Consider the following 18568-nt stretch of genomic DNA (forward strand, 5'->3'; position numbering starts at 1 on the left):
TTTAAAGGGGGTGGATCTTTTCTATACCCACTGTACATTTACATGAATCAAAATGGGTTGTACAGGTTTAAAAAGGCACAGGAGAGACTCAATTACCATTTTCATCCTGATCATCACAGCTATCTTATGTCCTGTTTAGAGTCCTCCAGTGTCCTGTAGGGAAAGTTTAGGCAAATTTAGCACATATAACCATAAATAAGATCTAAACTATTTACTATTTACACTACATTTTAAAAGTTCGGGAGCATTTTTTTTTTTTGAAAGAAATTAATACTTTTATTCAGCTATTATACATTAAATTGATCAAAAGTGACAAAGAAATTGATGTTACAAAAAAATTCAATTTCAAATAAATGCTTTTTTTTAAACTTTCTATTCATCAAAAAATTTTGAAAAATGTACCACGAAATTCCATAAAAATATATTTTATTATAATGTTTTAAAAAATATTTTATATATATATATATATATATATATATATATATATATATATATTAAAAAATATATATATATATATATATATATATATAAAACACTATAATTTGTTATATTACCTTGATTAATTTGTTATATTACCTCATTATTACTGCACTGTATAAGCTGTGATAACCAATCTCAGTGGTTTAAAATCCCACTCTTCATAACTGCACATTAAAAATCAAATGTCAAAATATGGAGGGGAAAAAAATCTTAATACAATAAAAAGTACAAAAAACGAAATGGTTAAAAATATAAATATATAAAAATACACACACCTGTGGTCCTTCGTCATTGGGATGCAGCAATACTGGAATCCATGCCCTTAAATTAAGATAATTTTAATATAATGTTTATAATCTAGTTAAGTGGTTCTAAAACCTTTTCATACTTTACATACAAAATGTGCATGTTAAGCAATATAGCAGGGCTCCTCAAATCCTAAACCCCAGAGTTTAGCTCAAACCCTTGTAGCGTATGAGGCCTGAACCAGACAAATTAAAGATTCAATCGGGAGCCTGGTTGAAACATGAGCCGAATTCCACAGAAAGGCAGGATGTTGTAAATCAATTCCCAGCACCGCAGTCTGAAGCAAGATAACTAACCAACTCTTTCAGAGAACAGCTTTCAACATTAACACCATTAGAACAATTATTGACAATTTCAATTTGAAGAAGAGATTGTCTAATTTGGGGCAAGTAATCGAAGAGATGGACAGTCTGACCCTCACATGTAAAGCCATGAGAGTAAACAAGATCGTTGGATTGACTTCCCCCCACCTAGCAGAACCAGACTGAAATTCCTAAGGAGACCTGTTAACCTCTCTGGTCTTCACAGGACATATCCTTACTCCCCAGAATGGCACAGAGAATGCCTTCCAATGCATATATGCACCAAAATGAACTCAAAAAAGACTTCTAAATGGATATCAGTCCATTGCTTAACTCCATATCATTTATGTAACCCACACATTTGATTTTAATGTTTCTATTCACTTATTGTGTATGTCTTTTTAAATAACTCTTGAATAGCTTAAGGGATCATATTCATGTTTAGTATGTGTGTGTTCGAATCTTCTTGCTTGAAACGTTTCTGACCATCAGTTTATTTGTCAAATGTATCATATTCTTGTTATACGAATCATGTCCAAATTATACCCTGCAAGAGCGGGAAAATTCGGACCTCGTGCTTGATAAGATAACATATGATTTATGAATGGGTGGGACAAACAATGGAACACCCCGAGAAAGGACAATATCTAATTGGTCGAGACAACATTTGAGGTGTGGCCAAAAGGCCAGTTTAAATACTCAGGACACCATCAAATTTAGCTTTTAGCTTTGCTTGTAGTTTAAGCTTTTAGTCATGCTTTTAGCTTTTAGCTTTTGTTTAGCTTTTGCTATCAGTCATGCCGGCTTTTTAGCCTGCTTTTAGCTTTTAGCCTTTGCTTTTTAGCTTTGGCTTTTAGTCATGCTTTGTCATCACTTTTAGCGTTCTTCGAGCGACGTTCCAGCGTGCTTCGGCCTGCACGCCTGCTGCTACTTAGCCACGATGAGAAGAAACACCACCTAGTCTCGTCAAACTTTACTTCTATTCTTTTACTTTAGTTTCTTTTCTTTTCCGTTTGAGAGTTTGTGTTCTGAATTAAGTTTTGTAACGCCGTGTCTCCGAGTCTGACCTCGCGTGCCCGTCTGAAACTTCAACCAGCCCACAACTCTGCATCTTCAGCCTACGCCCAAGACGTCACTTCAACGACTACTGAACTTCCAGCCAATCAGCAACCTCGGGAAACCCCCTTTTCAGCTACAACAAAGGGAACCCCGTTACACAGGCATCACAAGTGACGTACCTCCAGACTCTGATCTGTACTGGTGTTATCTAATATAATTTTAACCTAATTGATGAACTCAATGCGAGGGTTAATTAAGTGATTGATGGTTGTTCATGTCTATGCAATTTCACGTATTGCTGTAAACTTGGGATTTTCACATTTTCATTCTCTTAAACTCATTCTTTCCTTACTCTCTATCCTCCTGCAACTTGTGTGAATGTGTGAGTGCGTGTGCTTATGTGTTAGATTATTTTATATGTCTTAGATTTATCTAATAAAGCCTTATTCATATTGAAAAGGAGAAGTATCTTGTGTTTTGTGCTCACAAGTTAATGTCTTAAACTGCCGATCTTGTTACTGTGCTAATTAATAGTGTTTTCACTATACCTTGGGATATTAATATCCAGCGCAGATTTGATGTTAAACGGCTCGTTCAGTGAATCGCTGGCCGTTTCATTGATCAGCCGTGAAACAGTGATTCTGTTCAAATTCCCTTTAAAATCTTAAATGATTCCCTTTGAGCTAAATTGACCTGTTTCCCTTACACCCTGATAAAAAGATGTTTATCAAGCTTATCAACGGGGGCTTCTCAAAAGAAAGGCTGTTATTGTAAGATATTGTAAGGCTGCATATCTTGGCTGCCACATCATAAAGCTGCGTCGAAGGACGTCTCAATTTGAAGGATCCTTGGAAGACAATTTTTGTTTCATGTCCTTCATTCGGTCTGTTTGAAAGATTCATCAGGTATATCTTCTCATCCCCCAATCACCCACAATCCTTTGCACATTTTACAATTCACAAAAAAAAAAACATTTAGCTGAAAACGAAAAGAGGTCCGTGTATCTTTTGGTCGTTTGATTTTCTACTTAAGAAGAAATAAAGAGAAATGAGAAACGGTTTGATTTTCGTTCTTCCGTTTTGTTTAAGAAAATTTAGCTTGATTTTTCGTACTTTTGTTCATGGGTAGAAAATAAGATTATGCTTTAATATTTGTTTTAAATGTGTGGGCGGCGCTGAAACACCCCTTTCATCCCTTCTGTACTGCACCGATACACGGCACCCGCGAGCTCAGTTCATTTTCAACAGAAGAGAAGCGGCAGGTGAGCCGAGTTTATTAATCCTGCGATTCTTTGCTAGCGGTGCTTACTAGATTAAAAAATAAAATAAAAATAGTAATAATAATAATAATAATATAATATGTTGTATATATACATATACAAATATATATACATATACAGTACAGACCAAAAGTTTGGAAACATTACTATTTTTTAAAAGAAGTTTCTTCTGCTCATCAAGCCTGCATTTATTTGATCAACAAATACAGAAAAAACAGTAATATTGTGAAATATTATTACAACTTAAATAATAGTTTTTCTATTTGAATATACTTTAAAAAAATAATTTATTCCTGTGATGCAAAGCTGAATTTTCAGCATCATTACTCCAGCCTTCAGTTGTCACATGTAACATCCAGTCTATCACATGATCATTTAGAAATCATTCTAATATTCTGATTTATTATGAGTGTTGGAAACAGCAGTTAAACATTTGGTATTTGATGAATAAAAGGTTAAAAAAGAACTGCATTTATTCAAAATAAAAAAAAAAATCTAATAATATATATTCTAATAATATAGTTTTTTCTTTACTATCACTTTTCATCAATTTAAACACATCCTTGCTGAATAAAAGTACTGATTTTATTTAAAAAAATAAAGAAAAAAAATTACAGACCCCAAATTACTGACCAGTAGTGTATATTGTTATTACAAAATATTTATATTTTAAAAACATAGCTGCTTTTTTTTTTTTTTTTTTAATTCATCAAAGTATCCTAAAAAAGTATCACATGTTCTGAAAAAAAATATTAAGCAGCAGAACTGTTTCCAACTTTGATAATGAATCATCATATTAGAATGATTTCTAAAAGGATCATGTGATAATGATCCTAAAAATTCAGCTTTGCATCACAGAAATAAATGATCATTTAAAGTATAATAAATTTAAAAACAATTATTTTAAATTGTAATAATATATCACAATATTACATTTTTTTTTCTGTATTTTTGATCAAATAAATGCAGGCTTGATGAACAGAAGAAACTTCTTTCAAAAACATTAAAAATAGTAATGTTTCCAAACTTTTGGTCTGTACTGTATATATATAATTTTTTTTTCACGGCTGCTGCATGTTATTGACAAAACAGAAATGACTTTATTCAATGGCATTTGAATTTTACTGTATGTGATCTACAACGACATGTAATAGGCCTATGATAGCCTCCTGATTTTTTGCCTACTCATTTTATTCTATGCCTATTTAAGAAAAACCTCACAGGTAACATGTCTTCATTTTCTATTACAAACAACAGCAACTGAAGCTATATCTTGAAGAGCGCAATAAGTAGGGTACTGCACTTCTTCGTTCAACGGATCACGATCCGCACACGCCATCCCGATAACAGCGGAAAGAGCTTCAGCTCCGTCAGTTTTGGTGGTAAGACACCCTCAATAGCAACAAAATGTTACAAAACCTGCTTGTAAAATAAAGAGACCTAACAGGGTGTGCTTTCTGCCATTTCGGTCTGTCTCCCTGAATGTGTCAGAAATGAACTAGGCTCATGCATTACAGACATAGAACCATGTCTATAGATAGCTCGAAATGTCTACTTTTAAAAGAAACAATTTAAATAGAAAAAAAAATGTTTATGTAATTCATATGAAAACAACAAGAGGTGCAGTGTTTCCCGTCTGAACTCATTATCTGTAATGTGGTCACACCCACACTCTATTCATACTGTCAACATCCACGGAATTTGTGAATTCAGTTCATAATTCCAAAGTATAACCTACAATTTGGATTCTGCTGTTGTTTGTAATGAAAACATGTTACCTGTTTTTATAATAGGCCTAGAATAAAATGAGTAGGTTTCTAGTATCATATTTTATTCCATGTCATTGTAGATCACATAGGCTAAAGTAAAATTCAAATGCCGTTTTACTGGTTATGAATAAAGTAATTTCTGTTTTGTCAATAGCATGCAGCTTGAAAAAAAGCCTTGAAAAAAAGAAAATAATAATAATATATATATAAACTCACCTAAAGGATTATTAGGAACACCTGTTCAATTTCTCATTAATGCAATTATCTAATCAACTAATCACATGGCAGTTGCTTCAATGCATTTAGGGGGGTGGTCCTGGTCAGGAAAATCTCCTGAACTCCAAACTGAATGTCAGAATGGGAAAGAAAGGTGATTTAAGCAATTTTGAGCGTGGCATGGTTGTTGGTGCCAGACGGTCCAGTCTGAGTATTTCACAATCTGCTCAGTTACTGGGATTTTTCACGCACACCCATTCTAGGGTTTACAAAGAATGGTGTGAAAAGGGAAAAACATCCAGTATGCGGCAGTCCTGTGGGCGAAAATGCCTTGTTGATGCTAGAGGTCAGAGGAAAATGGGCCGACTGATTCAAGCTGATAAAAGAGCAACGTTGACTGAAAAAAACACTCATTACAACCGAGGTATGCAGCAAAGCATTTGTGAAGCCACAACACGCACAACCTTGAGGCGTATGGGCTACAACAGCAGAAGACCCCACCGGGTACCACTCATCTCCACTACTAATAGGAAAAAAGAGGCTACATTTGCACGAGCTCACCAAAATTGGACAGTTGAAGACTGGAAAAATGTTGCCTGTCTGATGAGTCTCGATTTCTGTTGAGACATTCAGATGGTAGAGTCAGAATTTGGCGTAAACAGAATGAGAACATGGATCCATCATGCCTTGTTACCACTGTGCAGGCTGCTGGTGGTGATGTAATGGTGTGGGGGATGTTTTCTTGGCACACTTTAGGCCCCTTAGTGCCAATTGGGCATCGATTAAATGCCACAGCCTACCTGAGCATTGTTTCTGATCATGTCCATCCCTTTATGACCACCATGTACCCATCCTCTGATGGCTACTTCCAGCAGGACAATGCACCATGTCACAAAGCATGAATCCTTTCAAATTGGTTTCTTGAACATGACAATGAGTTCACTGTACTAAAATGGCCCTCAACAGTCACCAGATCTCAACCCAATAGAGCATCTTTGGGATGTGGTGGAACGGGAGCTTCATGCCCTGGATGTGCACCCCACAAATCTCCATCAACTGCAAGATGCTATCCTATCAATATGGGCCAACATTTCTAAAGAATGCTTTCAGCACCTTGTTGAATCAATGCCACGTAGAATTAAGGCAGTTCTGAAGGCGAAAGGGGGTCAAACACAGTATTAGTATGGTGTTCCTAATAATCCTTTAGGTGAGTGTATAAATCTATATATATATATATATATATATATATATATATATATATATATATATATATATATATATATATATATATATATAAATTTTATTATTATTTTATTTTATTTTTTTATCTTGTAAGCACCGCTAGCAAATAATCGCAGGATTAATAAACTCGGCTCGCCTGCCGCTTCTCTTCTGTTGAAAATGAACTTAGCTCGCGGGTGCCGTGTATCGGTGCAGTACAGAAGGGAAGAAAGGGGCGTTTCAGCGCCGCCCACACATTCAAAACCAATATTGAAGCACAATCTCATTTTATACCCATGAACAAAAGTATGAAAAATCCAGCTAAATTGCTTTCTGTTTCTTAAGCAAAACGAAACAATGAAAATCAAACCATTTCTCATTTCGCTTTATTTCTTTTTAAGTAGAAAATCAAATGACCAAAAGATACACGGACCGAATAGACACTGAGCTTGTTTAATTTCATTTTGCATAAAAACATAAAAAATTATTTGAGGTGAAGGCTTTATGCTTTCTTTTGTTTAGTTTTAAATGAATCACATAATGCTAAACTGTATACAATAAACCACTGGGAGTGGTTGTATACCTGTATTATATTCATAAAAAGTCAGGTAATAAAATATATATATATATATAATATATTATATATATATATATATATATATATATATATATATATATATATATATATATATTATATATATATATATAATTCTTAGAAGTATTCTTCAAATTGTAATTTTAAATTATTTTCATGCCATGTCTGCGAGCCGAAAACATTTATGACATATAGCCATGCACACTTACTGGAGCATTTCATTCCAGCGTTTAATGCTGAGTAGGACTCTATCCTTGAAACCTCAGAAGGACTGGACTAGGAAAGATGCAACCTCAATAGGACATGTCTTTCCCTTTGAGAAGGTCTTCATTGTTACTAGAAAATTACAGAAGGATGAGTTTGATCAAGTTTTGAGCTAAACTCTGCAGGACACCAGGTCCAGATATGAGGAACCCTGCAATATAGGCTTTATAAATTATGGAACCTTTCAATAGACTGAGATTACATGTTTCCACAAATCTAAAATTGTGAATTTATGTATATATAATTGGTGTTATATTGCCTTGGCAATAAATTGCAAAAAATACTGCACAGACTATTTACCATTCTGAATGGTTTAAAATCCAACTCCTCGTATATGCACATTAAACATCAAATGTATTATGATTGTCAAACAAACAGCTTATCACTAGAAAATGTCACTTTGTACTAAGTTTAGACTAAAACCCAAAACAAACTAAAACATAATATACAGAAGCTCTAAACCCTCACATCACACTGAGACAAATCAAATGATCAAACTCACGGCTTGAATTTGAATATCGCACCAACAACAGCAGCAAGAACACCACAGCAGATCAAAAAACCAAACAGACCCCAACAGACATTGCTGGATTCTAGGAAAGAAGGACAGAGACAGACACTTCTACAATGTTACTGTTATTCTGAAAAGAATGAATAATCTGTTTATACAGACATAGGTTTATTCGATATATCTTGGATTTCCAAGTCCAGAATGAATAATAATAATAATAATTATAATTTGTTTATATAGTGCCTTTCAAGACCTCAAGGTCCACCTTACAAGAATTGAAAGAGATTATACAGCAAAACAATTACTACAGAACAGCACTGCAATATCAGAACTAATGCAAATAACAGGTCAAATAACCCAGTTACTGAAGTATGGTATTGATAGGAGACTGACTATCACAGTGGTAGGATTCATTTCATAGCAGTTTTTGCAGTACTGATATAAGACAGGTGAGTGAGAAGATATTTTTGACAGTCTCAAATGCTGCACTAAGTTCAAGAAGAATCAGTAGACTAAGTGCTCCAGAATAAGAAGACACGCCATTACCATGTCATTTACCATGCACAATAAAAGCAGCCTCAGTGCTGTAAAGAGGGTGAAAGCCAGACTAAAATGGCTCTGAGGTATTATTTTCAGCCAAGTAAGTCCATAGATGGATAACAAACGCCATTTCTGTTATTTTTTAAATGAAAGGGAGGTTTTAATTCAGCTGTGAATGGTGTATTCAACATGAGCATCACACATTTTTCATAGCATAACAGTTTATAACATAACAAACTATAAAAACAAAAATAGACTCACCATTATGAACATTGAAATACAGAGAACCTAATGAACTTCCATATTTGTTTTTAGCAAAACAGATGTACAAGCCATTAAAGTCGGGGGACAGTTTTGGGACAAGAAGTCTGTTGCCTTTATAATTAGGAGCACTTCCATTCTTTCTGTTAAAATAGAGACATATGAAAGATCAATGTTTTTCTAGTATATGACAGCACACATTATGTTCAGTGGCAAAAATCTGTAAAACAATTAAAAATAGTTAGATAACATCTGGAAAATTCAACTAGTAAACAACCACCCACCAACACCTCAACCTTCCATCTATCTGTCTTTCTCTCTGAAACTTACAAAACCATTCATGCATCTATCTTGGTCTATAACCTTTGCACTTGACAGATGCCTTTTCAAGAACAAAATAAGTCGGAATGAAAGCAAAATTCTAAATGCATGTTACTGATCTTATTGTAAATGATTCACTCGTATATATGTCCGTTGCAGTTTTGCCAATAACATTCAGATCTGCCCCCATTCCGGTATGCAGTACTCACTTTTCACAATCCAATCATTAAACTGTGCATAAAATCAAGTCCTGTCCTTTGTTTTTTTCTTGCTTGATAAGCAATTTCACACAGAAATATGTCCCAATATGGTAGTACAATCCTAGAACCTCTGACCTTGATAGTTTAGTGACAATATACAAAGCAATTTGTGCCTTAAAGTGCTGTATTTTCATCAGATAGATCTTGTCAGCTTTGTGAAGGTGTTAAAAATGGTTAGCTATAGTAAAGTCACAGTAAACTGATTAAAACATCAAGTGCTGGCTTCTCCACTCAAAAGTTTATTTAAACTGATGTTATTTGCAGTTAGATAACAGAACTGTCAGTGGTAACACTAACTCTTCATTAGGCACAATCTGTTATATACATCCCCCCAAAAAGAACTTTGAATTGTTTGCAAAACATGGTTTTATTACCTAGTCCAGATGTAGTCGTTAGGTTCTGGGTTACTATCCACTGTACATATGAATTCTTTGGCATTTGTTAGACTGTCAGGAATTATCACCACCGACTCTGGAGGATCTAGGAAGTAAAATAAAAATCAAAAATATAACCATATATCATTAAACACTATGTGAAACTGAAAATTTTTCTTGCACAGTACGCTTGAATCTTTGTGTTGTATGTCTCTTGATTTTGGCGGATCAATAGACACACTTTAGAAAAATGGTTGGGTTTACCACAAACATTACAAATTCTTCCTTTTGCCGGACAGACTGTTTTGTGAGGAAAAATACCTCCACAATTTCTACATTTTGTAGTTGGGCGTGTTGTTTTGTCATCACAATTATTTGTTTGATTTTTGAATTGTTTGAGGCTGATTGTATTTACAGATTCAATCGTTACTGACTCGCTATTTTCATGACCAGTGCACTTGGCATGTTGCCATGTATCAATTGTATGTCTTTTTGCATACAGCGCATGCACATTCGGAACTGCACTTTCGCTTAGAACATTACAAACAGGACATTACCACCTCCATGCTTTACTGCAGGAATGCTGTTATTTGGATGCTGAGCTGTTTTGGATTTCTGCCTGACATATCGTTTGGTGTTGAGGCCAAATAATTCATTTCAATTCCAGCAACTGAGTTGCAGTAGGCCTCTTAGGCTAAGTTCACACTACATGACTTTAAAAGTCGGCAGATCACTGTGCTGCTCAGACTACATGACTTGATTGTCTGTCTTTAAGTTTTTTTGTGATCAACTTTTTTATTATTTTTGATTCAACATCCATTCAAACAAACAAAACAGGGAAGGGGGAGCAACAGACATATCAATATTTTTACAATCTGAAAGAAGAGGGAAAAAACTAACAAAAAAACAAACAAACACCGTTTTATAGAAAACATTGCCGTGAATCAATGGTACTAGGTTTAGCCTTGTTCATTCGTGCTGTTGTATATTCACAAGTCACTATTTTAAGGAGGCTTTGAATCCATAATATTTTTGCACACATATGAGTAAACCCAGTTTCGTATTATTGTCTTCTTTGCAGCTGTAAAACCAGCAAAAAACATTCTTTTCTTTAATGAACTTACACAGGAGTTAGAATCGTCATTGAGAAGACAAACATGGATTAGACATGTAATAAAGTTGTAGTTAAAAGGAAAAACAGAATACACATGAGTCCATAGGTTGACAACAATTAGACATTACCAAAATGTGTGAAGAAAAGTACCTGATGATACAGTGTTACAGATATGACAGTTATAGGTCGATTGCAGTTTCATTTTGAAGCTCTTGTAAGGAGTTATGTATGCTCTATGGATGACTTTGAAATGGATAAGATTATAAAGTTAAGATTAGATTAGACCACACCCTTTCCCAGTCGACCGATAAGTCAAAATCTGTTAATTCACGATTCCATTTATGTCTAATAGAAAGAGGCTTTGCAGTGTGATCATTAAGTTTACTATATATTAAAGAAACAGATGGCCGACCAGAGGATGGCGTGATCCAATCCTACATAGGATGAGAGGAAATGGGGGATGCCCAGGGAACTCCATATGCTTTGAGAGCGGAACGTAACTGAAAAGACAAAATATGTTGATGCTGGTAAACAAAACTTAGTTCTTAGTTCTTGAAATGAGTCCTTGGTTATCATATAAGTCATTGCATGTGTTTATGCCCAATTTAGACCAAGAGGGCTGGACCAATGGCCGATTTCCACATAAAAAATTAAAGTTGTTCCTTTAGGGTGTGTTGTTATAAAATTTGAAAGGTCCTCCCATCATATGTAGTACAGGGGGGAAAATTTTATATTTATGATTTTTATTTCCTGTGCCAGCAAATAAAATATCTTGGAGCCTATGTGGCTTAACCATGTCAGCTTCGATTGCTCTCGATGAAGCTTTAGATTGGGATCAACCCGAATATGAAGAGCCTTAAGTTGAAAGGACAAATAATATCATAAAAAATTTGGTACAGCCAATCCTCCTGAAAGTATAGGGTCGTTTACCATTTCAGATAAACTGGGAAAGTAAGGAATTGATCTCCTTAAAGTAACCTGGAGAAGGGGAAAGCGGCAACATAGAAAAAAAGGAAAATTAAGCCCAGGTAACAAATTCATTTTGACGGTGGAGATTTTGCCTTGGAGAGAGACTTTAAGATTATTCCATCTTTGAGTATCACTTCTGATCTTGACTAAAATGTTATTAAAATGGTTTCTGGCAATTTTATGAATGTCTTTATACATGGTAATACCAAATAAATGAAAGAATTTTAAATAGGAATGAATGAGGGGATAGGAGAGTTAACTTTAACATTGTTAATTGGCATTAAAGCAGATTTGGTCCAGTTTATCTTGTACCCCGATAAACTGCTAAAGTGGTCAAATTCCTTAATTATACCAGTTATTGATATATCATAATGATCTAAATATAAAATAATGTCATCAGCGTACAACAAAATAATATGATTATGGTCAGGTTTGCTTGGTGCGACAGCTGACTTTATTGGACCAAGTATTACATCTGTTGTGAACTGTAGCCTTTTTACAGGTCTTTTTCCATCATGTCTTAAGCAAGCGGTCATTCAGCCCCTTCTCAAGAAGTCTGCTCTGGACCCTTTGGATTTCACAAATTATCAGCCAATTTCAAAGCTGCCCTGTTTTTCGAAATATATTGTAGAAAGTGGTCTTATCTCAGCTGAGCTCTTTTTTGGCTAATAGTGATGTGCTAGATGCTTTTCAGTCTGGCTTTAGGGCAGGACACAGCACTGAATCAGCTCTATTGTGAGTTTCCAATGATTTGTTACTCATTGCAGACTCGGGTAGTCGAGGAGCTTTAATTATGCTCGACCTTAGTGCAGCTTTTGATCTAATACATCATGATATCCTTATTAAATGTTTAGATCATGTTGTGGGTCTGAGAGGGACTGTTTTAAAATGGTTTTCTTCTTATTTGACGGGAAGATCCTTTTCAGTGAGGGTTGGGGAATTTTCTTCCTCTTCAGTCTCTAGTGACTGTGGAGTACCTCAGAGCTCCATTTTGGGACCTGTTCTGTTCTCACTATTTCAGCTGCCTTTAGGCCTTATTTTTAAGAAACAAAGTATGTCTTATATTTTGTTATATATATAAGGGGGGGGGGGGGTGTTAAAAGATCCATTGAGAAAAGGTCAGAATGAGTGTGGGGTAGGGATGTGCATCTCCATAACTGAGGCCAAAGAAAAAGAACATAACATTTTATATTGACATTATCACTTTTATTTTGTCGAACTGTAATGTATCATGGGTGCTTCATGACAGAGGTCCTATCAGGTCATCATGAGCTTACACTATCACTATCATACCAGGTATAAATGTCTGGTCTCACAGACACTGCCTTGAGTTAAGATATTTTGAAGGATGACAAGCTAACATCCCTGCTAAAGATCTGTGCTACACTACAACCTTCAATAAATTATTCTCCCCATAAGATCTCAGGTCAAGCTTACTTATTTGATGTATTAGAGAAATTTAATACATTGGCGAACCACCCAAATCACTGCTCAGCCAATTACTGCAAAATCTAAAAATACAATACCATTTTACAGTCATTTGTATGCAGGTTTGGAATAACCTGAGGGTGAGTAAATGATTTCCATTTTTAATTTTGTGTGAACTATCGCTTTAAGTTTTGATGATATAACAGTCATTTGTATGCAAGTTTTCGGTTGACAGATCACATACAGTATGACCAAATATGTTTACTTACAGTGAATGTTTATTGTGTAGTTCAGCACAAGCTCCTCTCCCAGGGTTTTGTGTTTTACCACACACTGGACGTTCTTCTTGTTAAAATGTTTGAGAGGGATACCAAATAGGTAGGACACAACTGTAACGGTCCCATTGGGGTTCACTGTCTGATTGGTTTCAGTCCTCAGAGAGTTTTTTCCAGATCTCCTAATCTCCACATCACTTCTGCTCCAGGCCTTGCATTAGAGGCAAAGCATGATGCCAACATCACCTCTAAATCTCCAGCAACAGGTGCCTCCCCTTTCATGGTACCCACAGGACGAACTACATTTGAAATGGATATATATAAAAAAAATAATTAAATGCATCATTCAGCCTACTCTTGGTAACAAAGCTACTAAACACATTTGTCATTTCACTTTTACAAATTACACTTATGTTAGTGCAAACCATTTTATTAGGAGGAAATTCTTCTAACTCTGGTAGTATGCGTGAAATATTTTAAATAACTAAGTTCCATCACTGGTTGGGATTTAAAACAGAGATACATGCAGTCATTATGTAACGGAATTACATAAGCAAGCCATCATACCAAAAACTGTGGCATTGATGTTGGTCTCAAATGGCCCACTATTAATTAAGTTGAAGATGCATGTGTAGATCCCTTCATCCAGAAGCCTCATTCTGAGCAGCTGAATTGATCCATTTTTCTCTGCAAAGTTTCCAATAAATTGTACTCTGTTACCCAATCCATTTGAGTGTTCAGTTTTGTCACCAGGGCGAATGGAAAAGAAAAACATCTCCTTAGGGTTTTCCCGTGTCTTTTTCTTCCATATTATACTAGTTAGTTGGTCTTCAGAGTCAGTCAGCTGACAAGACAAAGTGATGTTTTCCCCATATATGACTGTTGCATCACCAATTACCTTTACACCTGAAAAATACAAACAATGTGTGAATTAACATTTTACATGTAAATATTCTGTCTCGAAAGTCTTTATAATGGGTTGTGTTTAATGGTTCAGGCCACCATCATAAAGCCCAAAATACAGTATATTTTGGAGTTTAAATGTAATATTATCTAGTTTGTATGCATGCACCTGGAATTGCAGAGCCTAGGGTAGAGGAGTAGAATGGAGAAGTAAAATGTTGCATAATTTTGCAAGGCTTAAGCATACTACAGTACGCATGTGCTATACACATAAAAACCAAATTATTCTCAAGGCTTTAGCAGAGAACATAGACTGCTGACCAAAAAAAAAAAAAAAAACCTCTATTTCATTAGACCACCTTTAGCTTTGTTTAAGTGTATACGTTGTGGCATTGTTCCGACAACTTTATGCAACATCAAAATATTTATTTTCATCAAGAGTTGCTTTAATCTTTGGCCGAGATCTTGTATTGACAATAGGAGAGTCAAAGTCTCTTTAATGGGGGTCATATGATGCGATTTCAAGTTTTCCTTTCTCATTGGAGCTTAACAAGCTCTTGGTGCATAAAGAAGATCTGTAAAGATGCACAGACTAAGGTCTCAAACCCAAAGAAATATTCTTTATAAAAGTTAAGACTCGTCCACGCCCTCCTAAATGCCTTGTTTAAACACGGCCCCATGTCTACGTCATGATGTGGGAAGATTTGCATAACACCGCCCAAATGTTCACACAAAGAAAGAAGGCGTAACCTTGATTCTCGCTGTTGCCGCCGGCGCCATGTCGTGGAGATGCTGTTTTGTTGTGAAAGCGAAACTACTTTATTTGGCCTTCCAAAAGAGGACACGACTAGAAATCAGTGGTTAAGTTGTATTTACAACACTGTTCCAGAACAGTTCAACCCAAATATTTAAATGTGTGTAGCACATTTTATGGAGGACTGTTTCCTGATCCTGGGAGAGAAGATTACAATGCCTGCTGCTATGACTCACAGTCAGCGCGCCCCCTGCTCTGCACATTTTGTATGTTTCTCTTATGGCTTCAGATGTTTATTCTATTCGAAGGTAAGTGCCCTGCGAAGTAGACATCACAGGATATTCCACCATGATTCCAGTTTGAAGCGAACATATATGTTCCATTCAAAGTGCATTGAAGTGTGCGAGACGTGAATTTAAATTATATTTATTTACAGAAGTATATGATGTCACACTTGTCCGTGTGTGAAGACGTTGCACAGCGCAAATCCGTGAATGAATGTTCCGAAGTGAAGTAAACAGATTTCCCCTGCTCAGGTAGTGAACACTGTGTAGGGACTAGGGCTGTGCAATTAATCGAAATTCAGTTTCGATTTCGGCCTCCAACGATTATGAAAATGCAGTAATCGAGATAAAATGATTATTGCGCCCCTTTCCACCCTCTTTCCAGCAGTGCTCTTTCGTTCCTCCATAAAAGCCCAATTTCACGTGCAAATCAGTAAAATCATGTAACGAGACTTTTTCAAAATGGGATGTGCTTAATTTATTTAATTGAACACAACACGGACATGTAAAGTCATCTTTTAGTGCCTAAACGGTCAAACACACACAAAACTGTGTCAAAATGCAGCGTTTGGTGATTATTCACATAAATCCTTGTCAGTTATGTAATAAATTATAAGAGTTGAGAATGAAAACACTTGTGTAACAGTAAATTGGATCTGTGCAGCTCTTAAAGTGACAGCGAGCTACAGGTGCTGGTCATATAATTAGAATATCAACAAAAAGTTGATTTATTTCACTAATTTCATTCAAAAAGTGAAACTTGTATATTATATTCATTCACTACACACAGACTGATATATTTCAAATGTTTATTTCTTTTAATTTTGATGATTATAACTGACAACTAATGAAAATTCCAAATTCAGTATCTCAGAAAATTAGAATATTGTGAAAAGGTTCAATATTGAAGACACCTGGTGCCACACTCTAATCAGCTAATTAACTCAAAACACCTGCAAAGGCCTTTAAATGGTCTCTCAGTCTAGTTCTGTAGGCTACACAATCATGGGGAAGACTGCTGACTTGATAGTTGTCCAAAGGCGACCATTGACACCTTGCACAAGGAGGGCAAGACACAAACGGTCATTGCAAAAGAGGTCACAGTCTGTTCACAGAGCTCTGTGTCCAAGCACATTAATAGAGAGGCGAAGGGAAGGAAAAGATGTGGTATAAAAAAAGTGTACAAGCAATAGGGATAACCGCACCCTGGAGAGGATTGTGAAACAAAACCCATTCAAAAATGTGGGGGAGATTCACAAAGAGTAGACTGCAGCTGGAGTCAGTGCTTCAAGAACCACTACACAAAGACGTATGCAAGACACGGGTTTCAGCTGTCGCATTCCTTGTGTCAAACCACTCTTGAACAACAGACAGTGTCAGAAGCGTCTCGCCTGGGCTAAAGACAAAAAGGACTGGACTTCTGCTGAGTGGTCCAAAGGTATGTTATCTGATTAAAGTAAATTTTGTATTTCCTTTGGAAATCAGGGTCCCAGAGTCTGGAGGAAGAGAGGAGAGGCTTTATGGAGATGCAGATTTCATTTTCCAACAGGACTTGGCACCTGCACACAGTGTCAAAGCTACCAGCCTGGTTTAAGGACCATGGTTTCCCTGTTCTTAATTGGCCAGCAAACTCGCCTGACCTTAACCCCATAGAAAATCTATGGGGTATTGTGAAGAGGAAGATGCGATATGTCAGACCCAATAATGCAGAAGAACTGAAGGACACTATCAGAGCAACCTGGGCTCTCATAACACCTGAGCAGTGCCACAGACTGATCGACTCCATGCCACGCCCCATTGCTGCAGTAATTCAGGTAAAAGGAGCCCCAACTAAGTATTGAGTGCTGTATATATACGGCATTATTTTGACTCCATAATCTGTGATATTTTTCAGTACATCTCAATGGATACGCAGCGCACCTGTATTTGATGTACCGTAAACTCTAGTGTGAAGGCGCACAAATCACCGTCGTTTTCTCACACACACACGCAGAGACCGAGAGAGAGAGAGAGAGAGAGAGAGAGTTGACTCGCTACATTTAAACAATATTATTTGTTGTATTTTCCTGTCAAAATAATGGCGTTCCTATGGAAGTCTTCAGCTTTTAAGAACAGCCGGGTTTTCTGGTAGTGGGTGGAGTTAATGCCCAAACGGCAATCTCATTGGCTGGCGCTCACCTATTATAGTCCCTGTTTTGATTTCAGCAAATCAGTTTGAGCGAACGCACAAAACCTGATTAATATTCATGAATCCAGCAGCTCATTAAACCTTATTAATCCTTAGTGTGTTTTATAGTTCTTATTATTAGAATTCATATCATTATTATATTATCAGTATTTTTGTTAGGTTTTTCCCCCCATTTTTTTTTTTTTTACAGAAACACTGAATGACCAAAAAAGGCACCACCACCAGTCCAGTTAAAATGTTCAGTTAAAGGGTAACTAAACCCCTGGTCAGAGCCTGACTCCACCCACTGGCAATATTTGAAAAATGCTGAAAAGTGGGCAGAGCACAGCGGAGATAGAGGGGACGAACCGAGGGTGGGGCGTGAACCTGAGACCCGCAGTAACGGAATGATTGACAGCTGCTGTCAGAGTTGCTAAAATGGAGAGTGACTGTAGTGACGCAAGTAGCTTTGCAACAGAGCGTTCATTTGAAGTAGAGGACTTTTCTCCCCCACCTTCACCTGAAGTGGAGGATGTCGAGGTGTCTGTGGACACAGGGCCAGGGCCTGAGCCATATCAATTCGAGCCGCTGGCTCAAACTGCGGTCTTAACTCCCGCATCGCGATCGGCATCCGACGATGCTAGTGAAGCAGCCGCTACAGTGATTTTGACGGAACAAGATGGTTTTATACTGCCAAGGGCATGGTAGCTCGTACCAAGGGCGTGGTGAGCTGGAAACTGCATACGTCACCTGCCACCGCTTACGTCACGTACCACCCCAAACATCCAATAGGAAAAATCAACTGCAGTAGCCACCGTTCAACCTGAAGAGGGCAGCACTCAGACGTTTTTACACCATATATTGTAGAATTAAAACACTTTATACTCAAATGTCAAAAAAGTTACCCAAATCAATG

The 18568-nt window shown here is 36.5% G+C and overlaps 1 protein-coding gene across 1 annotated transcript in view; it reads right to left on the bottom strand.

The window, feature by feature from the left end:
• Positions 1 to 18568, bottom strand: part of LOC122146054 (nectin-1-like) — a 42656-nt gene that overhangs the window by 1315 nt on the left and 22773 nt on the right. Inside the window, 8 exon segments of the mRNA XM_042763101.1 lie at positions 97 to 153; positions 756 to 801; positions 7994 to 8084; positions 8804 to 8946; positions 9759 to 9864; positions 13539 to 13713; positions 13716 to 13843; positions 14112 to 14450. Coding sequence (XP_042619035.1) covers positions 136 to 153; positions 756 to 801; positions 7994 to 8084; positions 8804 to 8946; positions 9759 to 9864; positions 13539 to 13713; positions 13716 to 13843; positions 14112 to 14450 — 1046 coding nt within the window. The 3' untranslated portion in view covers positions 97 to 135.

Source organism: Cyprinus carpio, chromosome A9, assembly GCF_018340385.1.
Source record: "Cyprinus carpio isolate SPL01 chromosome A9, ASM1834038v1, whole genome shotgun sequence".
Lineage (NCBI taxonomy): Eukaryota > Metazoa > Chordata > Actinopteri > Cypriniformes > Cyprinidae > Cyprinus > Cyprinus carpio.